General features: G+C 39.0%; 1 protein-coding gene across 10 annotated transcripts in view; it reads right to left on the bottom strand.

Moving 5' to 3' along the window:
• The window catches only part of LOC110122304 (adhesion G protein-coupled receptor E2-like), a 62,551-nt gene that overhangs the window by 33,561 nt on the left and 12,568 nt on the right, over positions 1 to 16,422 (bottom strand). For all 10 annotated transcript variants that reach the window (XR_011486076.1, XR_011486084.1, XR_011486088.1 and 7 more), the window contains 5 exons: positions 6,710 to 6,817; positions 6,310 to 6,527; positions 5,940 to 6,119; positions 4,136 to 4,333; positions 3,626 to 3,861 (listed from right to left, as the gene is read on the bottom strand). Coding sequence is in view for 5 of the 10 variants with exons in the window: in XM_070462862.1 (XP_070318963.1) it covers positions 3,626 to 3,861; positions 4,136 to 4,333; positions 5,940 to 6,119; positions 6,310 to 6,527; positions 6,710 to 6,817 (940 nt within the window). In the remaining 5 variants the exon portion in view is untranslated. The remainder of the gene's footprint in view (positions 1 to 3,625; positions 3,862 to 4,135; positions 4,334 to 5,939; positions 6,120 to 6,309; positions 6,528 to 6,709; positions 6,818 to 16,422) is intronic.

The raw sequence follows: 16,422 nt of genomic DNA, 5'->3' as shown, positions 1-16,422 counted from the left end.
TTCTATAGTCCATGGGGTTGCAAAGAGATCGACACGACTGAGACTTTCACTACTTCTAAGCAACATACAAAGAAACAGGAAAGAATACTACATAGAGCAAAAAAAAAAAAAAAAAAAAAAAAAGGAAGTGTCTGAGAGGGACAGATTAAGAGGATGTGGTACATATACACAGTGGAAAACTATTCTGCCACAAATATAATGAAACTGCCATTTGCAGCAACATGGCTGCAACTAGCAATTATCACACTAGAGAAGTCAGTCAGGCAGAGAAAGATAAATACCATATGATATCACTTATCTATGGAATCTAAAATATGACACAAATACACTTATCTATGAAATGGATACAGACTCGTGGACGTAGTGGCCAGACTTGTGGTTGCCAAGGGGGAGGGGGTTGGGGGAGGGATGCAGTGGGAGGTCCAGGTTAGCAGATGTAAGTGATTACATGTGGAATGGATAAACAAGGCCCTGTTGTGCAGCACAGAGAACTGTATTCAATATCCTGTGATAAAGCAGGTTGCTGATAAACACATGAAAAGATGCTCAACATCACTCATTATTAGAGAAATGCAAATCAATAGTACAATGAGGTATCAGCTCACACTGGTCAGAGTAGTCATCATCAAAAATCTACAAACAATAAATGCTGGAGAGGGTGTAGGGAAAAGGGAACCTTGCACTGTTGGTGGGAATGTAAATTGATACAGACACTATGGAGAATAGTATGGAGATTCCTTAAAAATCTAGGAAATAAAACAAACATATGACCCAGCAATCTCACTACTGTGCAATTACCCTGAGAAAACCATAATTTAAAAAGACACATGTACCACAGTGTTCACTGCAGTGCTATTTACAATAGCCAGGACATGGAAGCAACCTAGATATCCACTGACAGATGAATAGATAAAGAAGTTGGGATATATATGTACAATGGAATCTTACTCAACTGTAAAAAAGAATGAATTTGAATTAGTTGTAGTGAGGTGGATGAACCTAGAGGCTGTTACCCAGAGTGAAGTAAGTCAAAAAGAGAAAACCAATATCATATAGTAATGTGGTTATATGGAATCTAGAAAAATAGTACTGATGGAGTTTTTTGCAGGGAAGGAATGGAGATGCAGACGTGGAGAATGGAATTGTGGATACAGTGAGGGAAGAATAAGGTAGGATGAAATGAGAAAATGACATTGACATATATACACCACCATGTGTACAACAAATAGCTGATAAGAAGTTGTAATAACACAGGGAGCCCAGCCTGGTGCTCTGTGATGGCCTGGAGTGGTGGGGTGGGGAAGGGAGGGAGACTCAAGGAGGGGTGGCGGCATATATGTATGTGATTATGGCTGATTCACACTGTTGTATGGCATAACCAACACAACATTGTAAAGCAATTATCCTCCAATTTAAAAAAATGCATAATTGAAAAGAATATTAGAAAGAATATATATGCATATTTTCATATATAACTGAATCAGTCTGTTGTGCAGAAGAAATTAACACAACATCATAAATCAACTAAATTTAAGTTTAAAAATAAACCAAAGAAATGATGAAATACTTGATATAGGCCAGTAATTAATATAATGCCCTTTGGGAGGATGTGACTTTTTATTCTGAAAAGAGTGAAAATCATTTTCACTTAAGATGGATGACTGCATCCCATAAGGTAGATACAAAAAGTGTATTGCTGTTGATGATGGATATATGGATATCTTCTTCAAGTATGTGTAGAAATATGTACATAGTTCTAAGGAGCCCAAGGAGTGGATTCTAGAAGTTACTAACTTTTTGCCTGTTGACTGCAGTAACATCCTGCTTTGTTCTGCTTTGTAGTATCATCTTGACCCTATAGACATTTCTTCCTTGAAAGTTGGCTTCATATCACGACTTTATGATAATCCAATGCCATTTTTTTTCTGAAAAGGCATTACCTGGTATTTTCAATGCCAATATTAATAAAATAAAAAGTTTCAAAAAAAGGTAAAATATTTGAATATGTGTTTCTCTAAAGAAAATATGCAAATGATCAATAAGCAGGTGAAAAGTTGCTCAACATCAGTAGTCATTGGAGAAATTGCAAATTGAAACCACAGTGAAATTTAACTCCATTCTCATTAGGATAGCTAAATTTTTAAACATAAGATATAACTATTGATAATAACATGGAGAAACTGAAACCCTCATATATTGCCAGTTGGGATGTAAAATGGTTCAGAAGCTTTGGAAAACAAGTGGTGGTTTGTCAGAAGGCTAACCAGATCTTCCATTTGACCCCAGGATTCTACTTGTAGAGTAGATATATAACCAGGAAAAATGAAACTTGTACATATATGTTTGTAGTGATCTCATTCATAATACAAAAAGGTAAATAATTTAAATGTCTATCAGCTGATGGATGGATAAACAAAATGTGGCATATCCATATAATGGAATATTATTTGCAAAATGATAGCAACAAAAACAACAACAAAAAGTGAGGTCGCGATACACACTATGGCATAAATAAACCTTGAAAACTTCAGGCTAAGTAAAAACATCCACGAGAGACCACATGCATAATTGCATTTATGTGAAATATCCAATAGAGGCAGAAAGTAGATAAGCATTTGTCAGGGGTTGGGGCAGAGGAGTGTGTAGAAGGAATGAGAAGTGAATTTTATTGCGTATGAGGTTTCTTTTGGGAGTTGAAAATGTTGTAATATTAGACTGTGATGATAGCTGCACTACTCTGTGACTAATCAGTGGTTTCTAACCACTGATTCATACACTTTTAAAGGGTGAATTTTGCAGTGAGTGAGTGAAAGTTGCTCAGTCATGTCTGACTCTTTGTGACCCCCTGGACTATTCAATCCATGGAATTCTCCTGGCCAGAATACTGGAGTGGTAGCCTTTCCCTTCTCCAGGGTTTCTTCCCAACTCAGGGATCAAACCCAGGTCTCCCACGTCTCAGGCAGATTCTTTACTAGCTGAGTCACAAGAGAAGCCCTACAGTATATGTAGTATATGTCAATAAAAATGCAAAAACATTGTCTAGTATTAAAAGCTGAAAATAAAAGTGTAAACTAAGAAGCTTGACTCTGAATATGAATTAAGCTTGGCTACCTACTAAATTGGATTAAATTGTGCACATTTCCACATTTACTTAAACTATTTGTGCCTCAGTTTTCTTATCTGTAAATAGGGGTGAATTACAGTGTCTACCTCATAGTATTGGTATGAGGATTAATTGAATTACCATACATTAAAATGGTTAGAAAAATGCATTAGCACAAAGTAAGCAACTTGTAAATTCTAAATTATGATACAGTCTATTATTTTAATTATTTATATCAGTTCTACTATTTCAAATGAAAGATTGAAACATCCTATAGATTTAGGATAAAAAAGCAGGTTATATTTTTCTAAATGATGCCCTAAGCACTTCCTTTGATTTCCTCTGTTTTATTTCACGAACAGAGGCTGAAGGCATTCTCCTTAATTATTATCCTCCACCAAAGATGACCTAGGGATTATTACTTAGTGTCTGTATATTATGATCTGTCATAATCAAATACTACATTTGTTCTACAACACATGAATGTGCTGGAGAGATAAGAACAGTTGGAATTTAATTTACCTGGTGGGGGTCCCATAAAGATAAGGCCTGGATGCTGCAGAAATGGCCACAATCACAGCCGGGACTCCATAGCCCACAGGGAACATGGCCTTCTTCATGAACCTGTTGATACTGGAGTAGTTGACCACTGTCAGGTTGCGTGCAGAGAGGAAGAGGTGCAGACCCACCAGCAGCATCCAGGTGAAGGAGGCCAGGTAGAGATAGTGTAAGGCACCTGCGATGATGGCACACAGCACCTGGGGGAGGAGGAAGGTGTCACCAGGAGGGATTGTCTGGGTGGAGCATGACCCCGGCACTTCTATAACTGGCCACTAGGGAGAATTTTGATGTATATGAAGGGGTTGTCAACAGAGTGTTTGTCTTCTAGTTGTGGCAGTCAATGTGAAACTGGTTACTTACCAACTTAAACTTACCTGGAATCCAAGTCCTTTTATTAAAGTGTCCAAAGCAGTGTGGCTCCATGAACTCAGAATCCCCTAGGGCAGGAGTATTTTGGAAACGTATACGAACCTTGTTCTCAGTTCTGTCAATGGCTGTGAGGAAGAGCAGGTGGGCCAGGAAGAGACAGAGCGAGAGCTGCAGGTGGAGCGAGGTGCTGGTGTTCTGGATGGCTTTGCACAGCAGGAAGGTGAGGGCCGCCAGGAGGAGGCACAGCAGAGAGAGGCTGAGTCCCACGTAGGTGATCACAGTCAGTGCGGGATCCTCCTCCTGGGACCCAGCAGAGAGGAGGGCACAGTCACGCTTTCCTGCTCTGAGTAATGACCCTTCCACCATTTTTATTTTTAGACATAGAAAAATCAGGAAGAGAAGACCTAGATAGAGTTGGTATATTTGTGGATAGCTTTCTCCAGGTTCTGAATGTTAGATTTTTATGGGATCTGAATGGTTAATTCAGTCCCTGGAAGGACAGAGGGACAGGAGACTCTTTAGTCAAGAACAAACTCTGGAACTCACGAGGGTTTATTTTCCTGTAGGCTTCTGAGCATGACTCAGCCTCCCAGTTACCACAATAAGTCCACAGAGGTATGAAACTTCATGCTGAGCACCACCGTCCATCCCCACCATGTGGTGGTGTGTGACAGATCTGTACCTGAGGCTCTCTGTCCAGGTATTAACCACCTGCCTTGGACGCCACTCACCCACCCCTGAAATATCCATTCTTGGAAGGGAACTAATGATTATAGATTAGAACTGAAACCCCGATGGAGGAAATCTACTGTATTTTGGCAATGATGGTAGAATAAAATTCATATTTTCTGGAGTCCCTCAGCACCCTGTTGTAAAGACCCCTGGGGTACACAGAATTTTAATTTGGCAACCACACCCTCATTCCCATCTTCTGCCAGATGTTCAGTCAAAAGCCAACCCAGGTGGTGCTGTGAAGAGAGTGTTGCAGGTGAAATTCAAGTCCTCCATCAACTGACTTAGAGTGTTTATCCTGGTTGGACCTGTTGTAACCAGAAGAGCCCTCAGAAGAGGTAGGCTCTTCTTTGAGAAAACAATTCAGAATTTGAGAGAGTTCTGTCATGAGGGAGTTTCTCCTGCTGATCTCCAGACAGATTCACTGGTGCACTGTGAGAGGTCCCATAGGAAAACTAGGACCAGAAAGAAGGCTGAGTGCCGAAGAATTGGTTTTTGAATTGTGGTGCTGTAGAAGACCTCTGAGAGTCCCTTGGACAGCAAGGAGATCAAACCAGTCAGTCCTAAAGGAAATCAACCCTGAATATTCATTGGATGGACTGATGCTGAAGCTTCAATACTTTGGCCCCTGATATGCAGAGTCCACTCATTGGGGAAGGCCCTGTTGCAGGGAAAGAATGAAGGTGAAAGAAGAACAGGACAGCAGAGAATGAGATGGTTGGGTGGCATCACTGCCTCAGTGGATATGAATCTGAGCAAAATATGGGAGATAGTGAAGGACAGGGGAGCCTGTTGTGCTGTAGTATATGGATTGCAAGGCTGGGAACATGACTTAGCAACTGAACAACAGCAACATATGAGAGGGAATGCAGGCAACCATGGAAACTGAGCCTGGTTCTCTGCTGCTAGAGATAAAGAAAACACTACCTCAGTCCTACTAACACCAAGAACTGATTTCTGCCAGAAATCAGGGAGTTAGTGGACAACCCCAATTTTCTGAGGAAAGGTTTGTAAGACTTGTAGGAAGCTGAACAGAAAGCTCATCTGAACCACGACTATTTGCTAGCTTGAAGAAACAGTGAGATAATAATAAACTTGTGTTTCTAAAGCTGCTGTGTGTGGGAATTTGTTACACAGCAGTAGCCCTTGAATGTTGCCTCTCTGAGGTTCTCACCTGGACACTGTAGTGGGCCATGAGGATGGCAAAGATGCTGAGGTGGGTGCACTGGCAGGTGGTGCTGCTGTCTCTGGTGCTGGTCACCCAGCAGCCTCTGGTGTCCCAATGACCACGTCCATTCTGGCCACGCTCCCAGTAAACACAGTGCACCTTCTTTCTTGGCCCAGGGGTCACTGACTGTGTTAACAGGAAGAGGAAGTTGGTGTGAGTTCAGGGTTCTGTTGCTCAGAAATGCTGAGCCAAAGCTGGCTTGTGAAGGGCTTTCCTAAACAGTTTATGCACCCATGGCAGAGCCCGCTGAAGCCCGAGGCTGGGCCCAGGACTCAGGCCTGTTCCACACCCACCACTCCATCCCACCTGGACTCACATGTTGGAAGACAAAGGTGACTGGGAACCTGAGGTTCTCAGTGTCCTTGGTGATAAAGGCAGATATGACATCTGACAGCAGGATGTGGGAGGTTTCCTGCAGCAAACCCCTGTGTGTCTCATGTAGAGTTGTCGGTTCCTCAGCATCCAGGACCAGAGGGGCTTCAGCCAGGAATCTGTGCATCCATGGAGTGGACAGGAGGCCCACCACAGCAAGACCTGCAGGACAAGGCTAAGGTTGACATCTTGCAGTACCCGAAAGGACCTCTTCTTCTACAGATGAACTGTTTCCTTTTGACCCACGATAGCCCACACTTCCCTTTAAACTTCAATATTCCATTTGTCATATCCTTGGTCATCTTGACACACAGTGAAGACTCACCTGCTGTCTCAGCCATTACCTGAGTCACCAGAATCATGCACTGTATCCCAGGTCAGCATCATCTCTGTCCGATTCTGAATCAAGGTGATATTCCTGTAGCATGGCGCCTGCACCACCAGTGACATTTCTATGAATTGTGGGAGTTAGATTAGTAAGTATGATTGTTTTGATGGCTATAACACCATGCTGTTCAGTTGGTAAGTCGTGTGCAACTCTTTGCAACCCCATGGACTGTTTCATGTCAGGCTTCCCAGTACTTCACTAACCCGTGGAGTTTGATCAAATTCATGTCCATAGAGTCAGTGATTTCTACCTAACCATCTCATACTCTGCTGCCTCTTTCTCCTTTTGCTTTCAATCTGTCCCAGCATCAGGGTCTTTTCCAATGACATACAGATATACTATATATTTTTATGTAGTATATATGTGTAATTATTATGGATGAAAAATGTTGTTTACCATATCAGCAAACAAAGGATGCTAGGGCAATCAAGCCATCAACCACAACCAACACCCCTGACTGTGAGACTGAGGGAACTCAGGAGGGAGCTAATAAGCCATCCACAGCCAAGCCCTCACCCGGCAGCCATGCACAAAAGTGCACCTGAGGGGACTCAGGATGGAAAAGAGAAGGATACTGGCCTTGGAGAGCTAGGGTGCATGTAAAAGGAGTGATTTCAATAAGCCCCAACTCTTGCACCTTGCCGTTTGTAGAAAAAGTGTTAAATTCACTTAATTGAGATATCTGCTTTTCTTTAAGTAATAGTAATTCTTTGATGTTCCAACTATCTGGTTTTTGTTGTGAAACTGAGCAACAGACCCCACATAAAGAACTACTATGGCTGAATTTAAAAAAGAATGATAAAATGCCATTTGCAGCACCAAGGATGGATCTGGAGATTGTCATACTGAGTGAAGTAAGTCTGAGAAGGAGAAATATGACATCTCTTATATGTGGAATCTAAAAAGAAATTATACAAATGAACTTATTTACAAATCAGAAAGAGACTCATAGCCTTAGAAAATGAATTTATGATTGCCGGAGGGGAAGGATGAGGGGAAAGGATAGTCAGGGAATTTGGGAAGGACATGTGCACACTGCTATATTTTAAATGGGTAACCAAGAATCCACTGTATAGCACAGTGATCTCTTCCCAATGTTATGTGGCAGCCTGGGTGGGAGGGGAGTCGGGGAGAATGGACATGTGTATGTATGGCTGAGTTTCTTTGATGTTCACTGAAACTTTTACAAGATTGTTAACTGGCTATGTCTGTGTGTGTTAGTCACTCAGTCATGTCTGATTCTTTGCGACCCCATGGACTGTAGCCTGCGATGGTCCTCTTTCCATGGAATTCTGTACACAAGAATACTAGAGTGGATTGCCATTTCCTTCTCCAGGGTATCTTCCTGATCCAGGGATCGAACCAAGGTTTCTTACATTACAGGCATATTCTTTACCATCTGAGCTACCAGGGAAGTCTTTTAAGTGGCTATAGTCCAATATAAAATAAAAAGTTAATTAAAAAAAAAAACCAAACTGCCATGGCTGAACAGAATCTTGGAAGCAGGTTGTGGGGATGCAATGATACACTTTCTCCCAAGATTGTCAATCTTCTGATTAAAGCTACATTTCCTTTCTATAAGCAGCTGCCTCTGGAGTATTAGTTTTTGAGCAGTGAACACAGGACATGAGTTTTGTAACACATACACCATCTGCATTTAGAGGATTTTACAAGCTATGAGTAAATTACTTAACTATAGTATAATCCCTGACAACTTAAAAAAAATATTTTAATATATATATTTATTTAATATATTTAATCATAATTATATAATATATATATTTATATATATATTTATTTATAATTATATATAATATTATATATACAATATATAATGTATATAATATAATATATAATAATTATGTACTTTATCTATAATAAATACATAATTTATGATATATAATATAAAATTATATAAATTAAATATAATTTAATCATATAATTAAATATATAAAAATATATAATTATAAATAAATAATTATTTATTATTATATTTATTTTATATTATATATATATATATATATATATATAATGCTAGTGCCTGACTTGGGCTTCCCTTGTGACTCAGCTGGTAAAAAATCGACCTGCAATGCAGGACACCTGGGTTCGATCCCTGGGTTGGGAAGATCCCCTGGAGAAGGGAAAGGCTACCCAATCCAGTATTCTGGCCTAAAGAATTCCATGGACTGAATAGTCCAGGGGAAGCAGAGTCTGACCTGACTGAGCCACTTTCACTTTCAGTGCCTGACTTAAGCTTTAATTGTCCAAGAATTCATTTCAAAGAGACACCCACTTCAAATACAGTTAACACATTGCTGGTCGGGGGAGAAGGGGACTAGATAAAGAGGCCACCTCCCCCTCCTGAGGCTCCTTTGTTTTAGCAATCTTCAATGATTTCAGTGACTGACCACTTATGCTGTTTGTTCTTATCTCTTCCCATACTTTAAATTCTGGCTCTTATGTTTTCAATTCACCAGAAAAGAGTGATCACGCCCAAATCCTAGGCCCCCACCCTCCACCCTCCATGGCAATAAAAGCACAACTCCAGGCCCCCCTCTGTCTCCCCCTTGTAATTTCACTGTGTGCCTTCAAGTGTGCTGTGTCATTTAGGTGCTTTGAGGACTAGCTTCCCTGGACTCCTTGTATGGTACCTTAAAATAAACACTGCATAGAAACCAATGAAAATGAAAAAACAACAACCCCAAACCTATGGGACACTGTAAAAGCAGTGCTAAGGGGAAGGTTCATAGCAATACTGGCTTACCTCAAGAAACAAGAAAAAAGTCAAATAAATAACCTAACTCTACACCTAAAACAACTAGAAAAGGAAGGAGTGAAGAACCCCAGGGTTAGCAGAAGGAAAGAAATCTTAAAAATCAGGGCAGAAATAAATGCAAAAGAAGCAAAAGAGACCACAGTAAAACCAACAAAACTAAAAGCTGGTTCTTTGAAAAGATAAATAAAATTGACAAACCATTAGCCAGTCTCATCAAGAAACAAAGGGAGAAGAGTCAAATCAACAAAATTAGAAATGAAAATGGAGAAATCACAACAGACAACACAGAAATACAAAGGATCATAAGATATTATTATCGGCAACAATGTCAATAAAATGAACAACCTGGAAGAAATGGACAAATTCTTAGAAAAGTATAAATTTCCAAAACTGAACCAGGAAGAAATAGAAGATCTTAACCCATCACAAGCACAGAAACTGAAACTGTAATCAGAAACCTTCCAGCAAACAAAAGCCCAGGACCAGATGGCTTCACAGCTGAATTCTACCAAAAATTTAGAGAAGAGCTAACACCTATCCTACTCAAACTCTTCCAGAAAATTGCAGAGGAAGGTTAACTTCCAAACTCATTCTATGAGGGTTCCATCACCCTAATACCAAAGCCAGGCAAAGATGCCACAAAAAATGAAAACTACTGGCCAATATCCTTGATGAACATAGATGCAAAAATCCTTAACAAAATTCTAGCAAACAGAATCCAACAACATATTAAAAAGATGATACACCATGACCAAGTGGGCTTTATCCCAGGGATTCAAGGATTCTTCAATATCCACAAATCAATGTGATACACCACATTAACAAATTGAAAGATGAAAACCATATTATTATCTCAATAGATGCAGAAAAAGCCTGTAGACAGGCTTTCTGTAGACAGAAAAAGCTTGCAGACAAAATTCAACATCCATTTATAATAAAAATCCTCCAGAAAGCAGGAAGAGAAGGAACATACCTCAACATAATAAAAGCTATCTATGACAAACTCATAGCAAACATTATCCTCAATGGTGAAAAAATGAAAGCAATTCCTCTAAATTCAGGAACAAGACAAGGGTGACCCTCTCATCACTACTATTCAACATAGTTTGGAAGTTTTGGCCAGAGCAATCAGAGCAGAAAAAGAAATAAAAAGAATCCAGATTGGAAAAGTAAAACTCTCACTGTTTGCAGATGACATGATCCTCTACATAGAAAACCCTAAAGGCTCTACCGGAAAATTACTAGAGCTAGTCAATGAATATAGTAAAGTTGCAGGATATAAAATTAACACACAGAAATCCCCTGCATTCCTATACACTAACAATGAGAAAACAGAAAGAGAAATTAAGGAAACAATACCATTCACCATTGCAATGAAAAGAATAAAATACTTAGGAATGTATCTACCTAAAGAAACGAAAGACCTATATATAGAAAACTATAAAACACTGATGAAAGAAATCAAAGAGGACACAAACAGATGGAGAAATATACCATGTTCATGGATAGGAAGAATCAATGTAGTGAAAATGAGTATACGCCCCAAAGCAATCTATAGATTCAACATTTTCCCTGTCAAGCTACCAACGTTATTTCAGAACTAGAACAAATAATTTCACAATTTGTATGGAAATACAAAAAATCTCGAATAGCCAAAGCAATCTTGAAAAAGAAGAATGGAACTGGAGGAATCAACCTGCCTGACTTCAGGCTCTACTACAAAGCCACAGTCATCAAGACTGTAGGGCACTGGCACAAAGACAGAAAGACAGATCAATGGAACAAAATAGAAAGTCCAGAGATAAATCCATGCACCTATGGACACCTTACCTTTGGCAAAGGAGGCAAGAATATACAATGGAGAATAGAAAATATCTTTAACAAGTGGTGCTGGGAAAACTGGTCAGCCACTTGTAAAAGAATGAAACTAGAGCACTTTCTAACACTACACAGAAAAATAAACTCAAAATGCATTAAAGATCTAAATGTAAGACCAGAAACTATAAAACTCCTAGAGGAGAACATAGGCAAAACACTCTCTGACAGAAATCACAGCAGGATCCTCCATGATCCACATCCCAGAGTAATGGAAATAAAAGCAAAAATAAACAAATGGGACCTAATTAAACTTAGAAGCTTTTGCACAATGAATGAAATTATAAGCAAGGTGAAAAGACATCCTTCGAATGGGAGGAAATAATAGCAAATGAAGCAACTGACAAAGAATTAATCTCAAAAATATACAAGCAACTCCTGCAGCTCAATTCCAGGAAAATAAGTGACCCAGTCAAAAAATGGGCCAAAGATTTAAACACACATTTCTTCAAAGAAGACATACAAATGTCTCACAAACATATGAAAAGATGCTCAACATCACTCACTGTCAGAGAAATGCAAGTCAAAACCACAATGAGGTACCATGTTATGCCGGTCAGAATGGCTGCTTTCCAAAAATCTACAAACAATAAATGCTGGAGAGGGTGTGGAGAAAAGGGAACCCTCTTAAACTGTTGGTGGGAATGCAAACTAGTACAACCACTTTGGAGAACAGTGTGGAAATTCTTTAAAAAGCTGGAAATAGAACTGTCATATGACCCAGCAATCCCACTCCTGGTCATACACACTGAGGAAACCAGATCTGAAAGAGGCATGTGGGCCCCAATGTTCATCACAGCACTGTTTATAATAGCCAGAACATGGAAGCAACCTAGATGTCCATCATCAGATGAATGGATAAGAAAGCTGTGGTACATATACACAATGGTATATTACTCAGCCATTAAAAAGAATACATTTGAATCATCAGTTCTAATGAGCTGGATAACACTGGAGCCTATTATACAGAGGTTAGTAAGCCAGAAGGAAAAACACCAATACAGCATACTAACACACACACACATATATGGAATTTAGAAAGATGGTAACGATAACCCTATATGCAAAACAGCAAAAGAGACACAGATGTATAGAACAGTATTTTGGTCTTGTGGGAGAAGGAGAGGGTGGGATGATTTGAGGGAATAGCATTGAAACATGTATATTATCACATATAAAACAAATCACCAGTCCAGGTTTGATGCATGAGACAGGGTGCTCAGGGCTGGTGCATTGGGATGACCCAGAGGGATGGGATGGGGAGGGAGGTGGGAGGGGGGTTCAGGATGGGGAACACATGTACACCCGTGGCATATTCCTATCAATGTATGGCAAAAACTAGTACAATATTATAAAGTAATTAGCCTCTAACTAAAATAAATAAATAAAAAAACTAAAGTAATATTTTACCATAAGTACAATATAATATAACCTAAATAGGTTTCCCAGGGGGCTCCATGGGTAAAGAACCCGCCTGCCAATGCAGGAGACACAGGTTCAATCCCTGGGTGGGGAAGATATCCTGGAGCAGGAAGTGGCAACCCACTCGAGTATTCTTGCCTGGGATATCCCATGGACAGAGGAGCCAGGCAGGATACAGTCCATGGGGTTGCAAGAGTTGGACATGACTGAGCACACACACATATATTTTAAGTATTGCATGAGATATACTTACATAATAAAATCATTCACTGTCTAAAAGTAAAATAAATAAATAAATAAACAAATAAACAAACACTGCATATTCCTTCACCACAATCCAGTTTCAGTAGGTTGACTTAACTGCAAGAGGAGGAGGGGACTCAAGTCTGGTTAGATAACAGGACCACAAAGACCAGTCCAACCACAACAGTGATTATGAATAGGGTGAGACCAGCACAAGCAATAATCTAGATGAAATGGACATTCCTATAGACACACAAACTACAAGAGTAACTGAAGAAGAAGCAGAAAATCTGAACAGACCTATAACTAGTAAGGAGACTGAATAAGAAATCAAAACATCCCCAAATGCAAAGCCCAGATTAGAATTCTACCAACCATTTAAGGAAGAATTAACATGAATTTTTGTAAACTCTTACAAATATAGAAGAGGAAAAAACACAATCAAAATAATTCCATGAGACCACCATTACCCAGAAAACAAAGCCAGATAAAGACATCACAAGAAAATAAAACTATAGATCAGTATCTCTTATAAACATAAATGCAAAAATCTTTAACAAAATATTAAGAACAAATTTACTCAAGGAGGTTCAAAACTTGTATACAGAAAACTACAAATGATTGTTTAAAGAAACTGAAAACACTCAATAAGAGGAAAGAAATCCAGTGTTTATGGATGGGAAGATAATGTTTGAAGATTGCAATATTCCCCAAAGTGATCTGCAAACTCAATGCAATACTAATAATGCTATGACAGCATTTAATTAGTTTTTGCAGAAATGGAAAATTTCATCCCCAAATTTGTATGGTATTGAAGAAACACAAATACTTAAACAATCTTGAAAATGAAAAACAAAGTTGAAGTATTCATCTTCCTGATATCAAAACTGACCACTAACATACAGTATTCAAAACAGTATTATACTGGCATAAGGAGAGACATATAGACCACCACAATAGAATTGAGAGTCCAGGAATAAACACATACACCTATGGTTAATTGATTTTCAACAATGGGTGCCAAAACCATTCAACAGGAGACAGAAGAGTCTCTTCCATAATATCTGGCTATATACCCAGAAAAAAAGGCTGTTGGACCCCTACCTCACACAATACACAGAAATGAGTTCAAAATGCATCAAAATGTATATTTAAAAGCTAAAACTAGAAGAGAAGAAGACATAGGGGTAAATCTGCATGATCTTTGATTTGGAAATGGATTATTAGATGTGATAAAAATGCACAAGCAACAAAAGAAACAATAAATAAAATGGACTCTATCAAAATTTAAAGCATATTTAAGCATATGTCCATCAAAGTGAAAAGCCTATGAAGAAAGTGGAAAGATGATCTACAGAGTGGGAGATCATATTTGCAATTCACATATATCACGTGGTCTACTAGTAGAATATATGGAATATATTATATATATTAAGAAGTCTTATATATAAAGAACTCTTACAGCTCAACAGCTAAACACCAAATAACTAAATTTAAAAATAGGCAGATGATGGAGGGTTCCTGTCCATCTAGTGGTTAGAACTTGTGCTTTCACTGTGGTGACCTGGGTTCAATCCCTGGTCAGGGAATTAAGATCCTGCATGCTGTATGCCATGGCCAAAAGAAAAAAAAATAGGCAAAAGGACTTGAATAGAAAGACATATTTCCAAGAAAGTTACAAAATGCTCAACAATGACATAAAAAATATTAAACATCCTTAGGTACTAGAGAAATGGAGGTTAAACCATGGTGCAATCTCTCCTGACAGCTACTAGAATGGCTAAAATGAAAGAAAAAAAATGGAAGCAACAGGTGTCACTGACAATTAGGAGATTGGAATCATTGTACATTGCTGTTGACAAAGGAAAATGGAAAAATAGCCACTTGGGAAAATAGGTAGTTTCTCAAAAAGTTAAAAATAGAACTATCACATAACTCAGCAATACCACATTGAGCTTTGTGACCCAAATGAATGAAAATAGATATTCAAGCCAATACCTATACAACAATATACACAGTAGCACTGTTCACAACAGTCAAAAGGTAGAAACAATCCAAATGTTTATAGGAAATATAATATATTTATTTCTATTTATAGGAACTATCTAAGATGGAAATCCATAGGGGCAGAAAACCAATAGCTGATTGCCAGTGCTGAAGGAAAGGAGAAATTTGTGGCTGTTTGGTGGACAGACAATACCTTTGGGATTGTGAAAATGTTTTAGAAATAGAGGTGAATGTTATACACCTCTGTGAATACACTACTACATGTCTCCAAATTGTGCATGCTGGTTAAAATGGTGCATTTATATTAAGTGCATTTCAACTTAATAAATAAAACAAATCAGACTTAAATAGCAAAAATACTAGATTTATACACTTCCAAATTTAATGCCTTGTTTTTTTTGAAAAGAAAGTGAAAGTGTTAGTGACTCAGTTGTCTGACTCTTCGCGATCCCATGGATTGTAGCCCACCAGACTTTTCTGTCCTTGGAATTCTGCAGGCAGGAATACTGGGAGTGGATTATCACTTCCTTCTTCAGGGGATATTTCTGACCCAGGGATCGAACCCAGGTATCCTGCATTGCAGGCAGATTCTTTACCATCTGAGCCACCAGGTAGTCTTGTTCTGAGGCCATTTATATTTTATTGTAAATTCTTCAGTATAATTGTTTCCTTTGCTGATACTTCATTTTACAATGAAAATTTAGTTTTTAATTTATTGTAAACCTTTTTTTCTCTCTGTTTTTCACTGAAGTACAATTGAACTAGAATATTATAATAGTTTAAGGTGTACAATACAATGATTTGATATTATCATACATTACAAAATGATCACCACACTAACTCTAGTTACCATTCATTTCCATATACTATTGACTACATTCCCTATGCTGAACATTGTTGGTGGTGGTTTAGTCACTACGTCGTGTCTGACTTTTGCGACCCCCTGGACTGTAGCCCTCCAGGCTCCTCTGTCCATGGAATTTCCCATGCAAGAATACTGGAGCAGGCTGCCATTTCCTTCTCCAGATTCTGTACCTTCAGTTCAGTTCAGTCGCTCACTCGTGTCCGACTCCTTGAGACCCCATGAATCGCAGCACGCCAGGCCTCCCTGTCCATCACCAGCTCCCGGAGTTTACTCAAACTCAAGCCCATTGAGTCGGTGATGCCATTCAGCCATCCCATCCTCTGTCGTCCCCTTCTCCTCCTGCCCTCGATCCCTCCCAGCATCAGGGTCTTTTCCAATAAGTCAACTCTTCACATGAGGTGGCCAAAGTACTGGAGTTTCAGCTTCAGCATCAGTCCTTCCAATGAATACCCAGGACTGATCTCCTTTAGGATGGACTGGC

Source organism: Odocoileus virginianus, chromosome 3, assembly GCF_023699985.2.
Source record: "Odocoileus virginianus isolate 20LAN1187 ecotype Illinois chromosome 3, Ovbor_1.2, whole genome shotgun sequence".
NCBI classification, from domain to species: Eukaryota; Metazoa; Chordata; class Mammalia; order Artiodactyla; family Cervidae; genus Odocoileus; species Odocoileus virginianus.
Note: the sequence above shows the minus strand (reverse complement) of the source record. Positions and strands in the feature narration are given on the sequence as shown.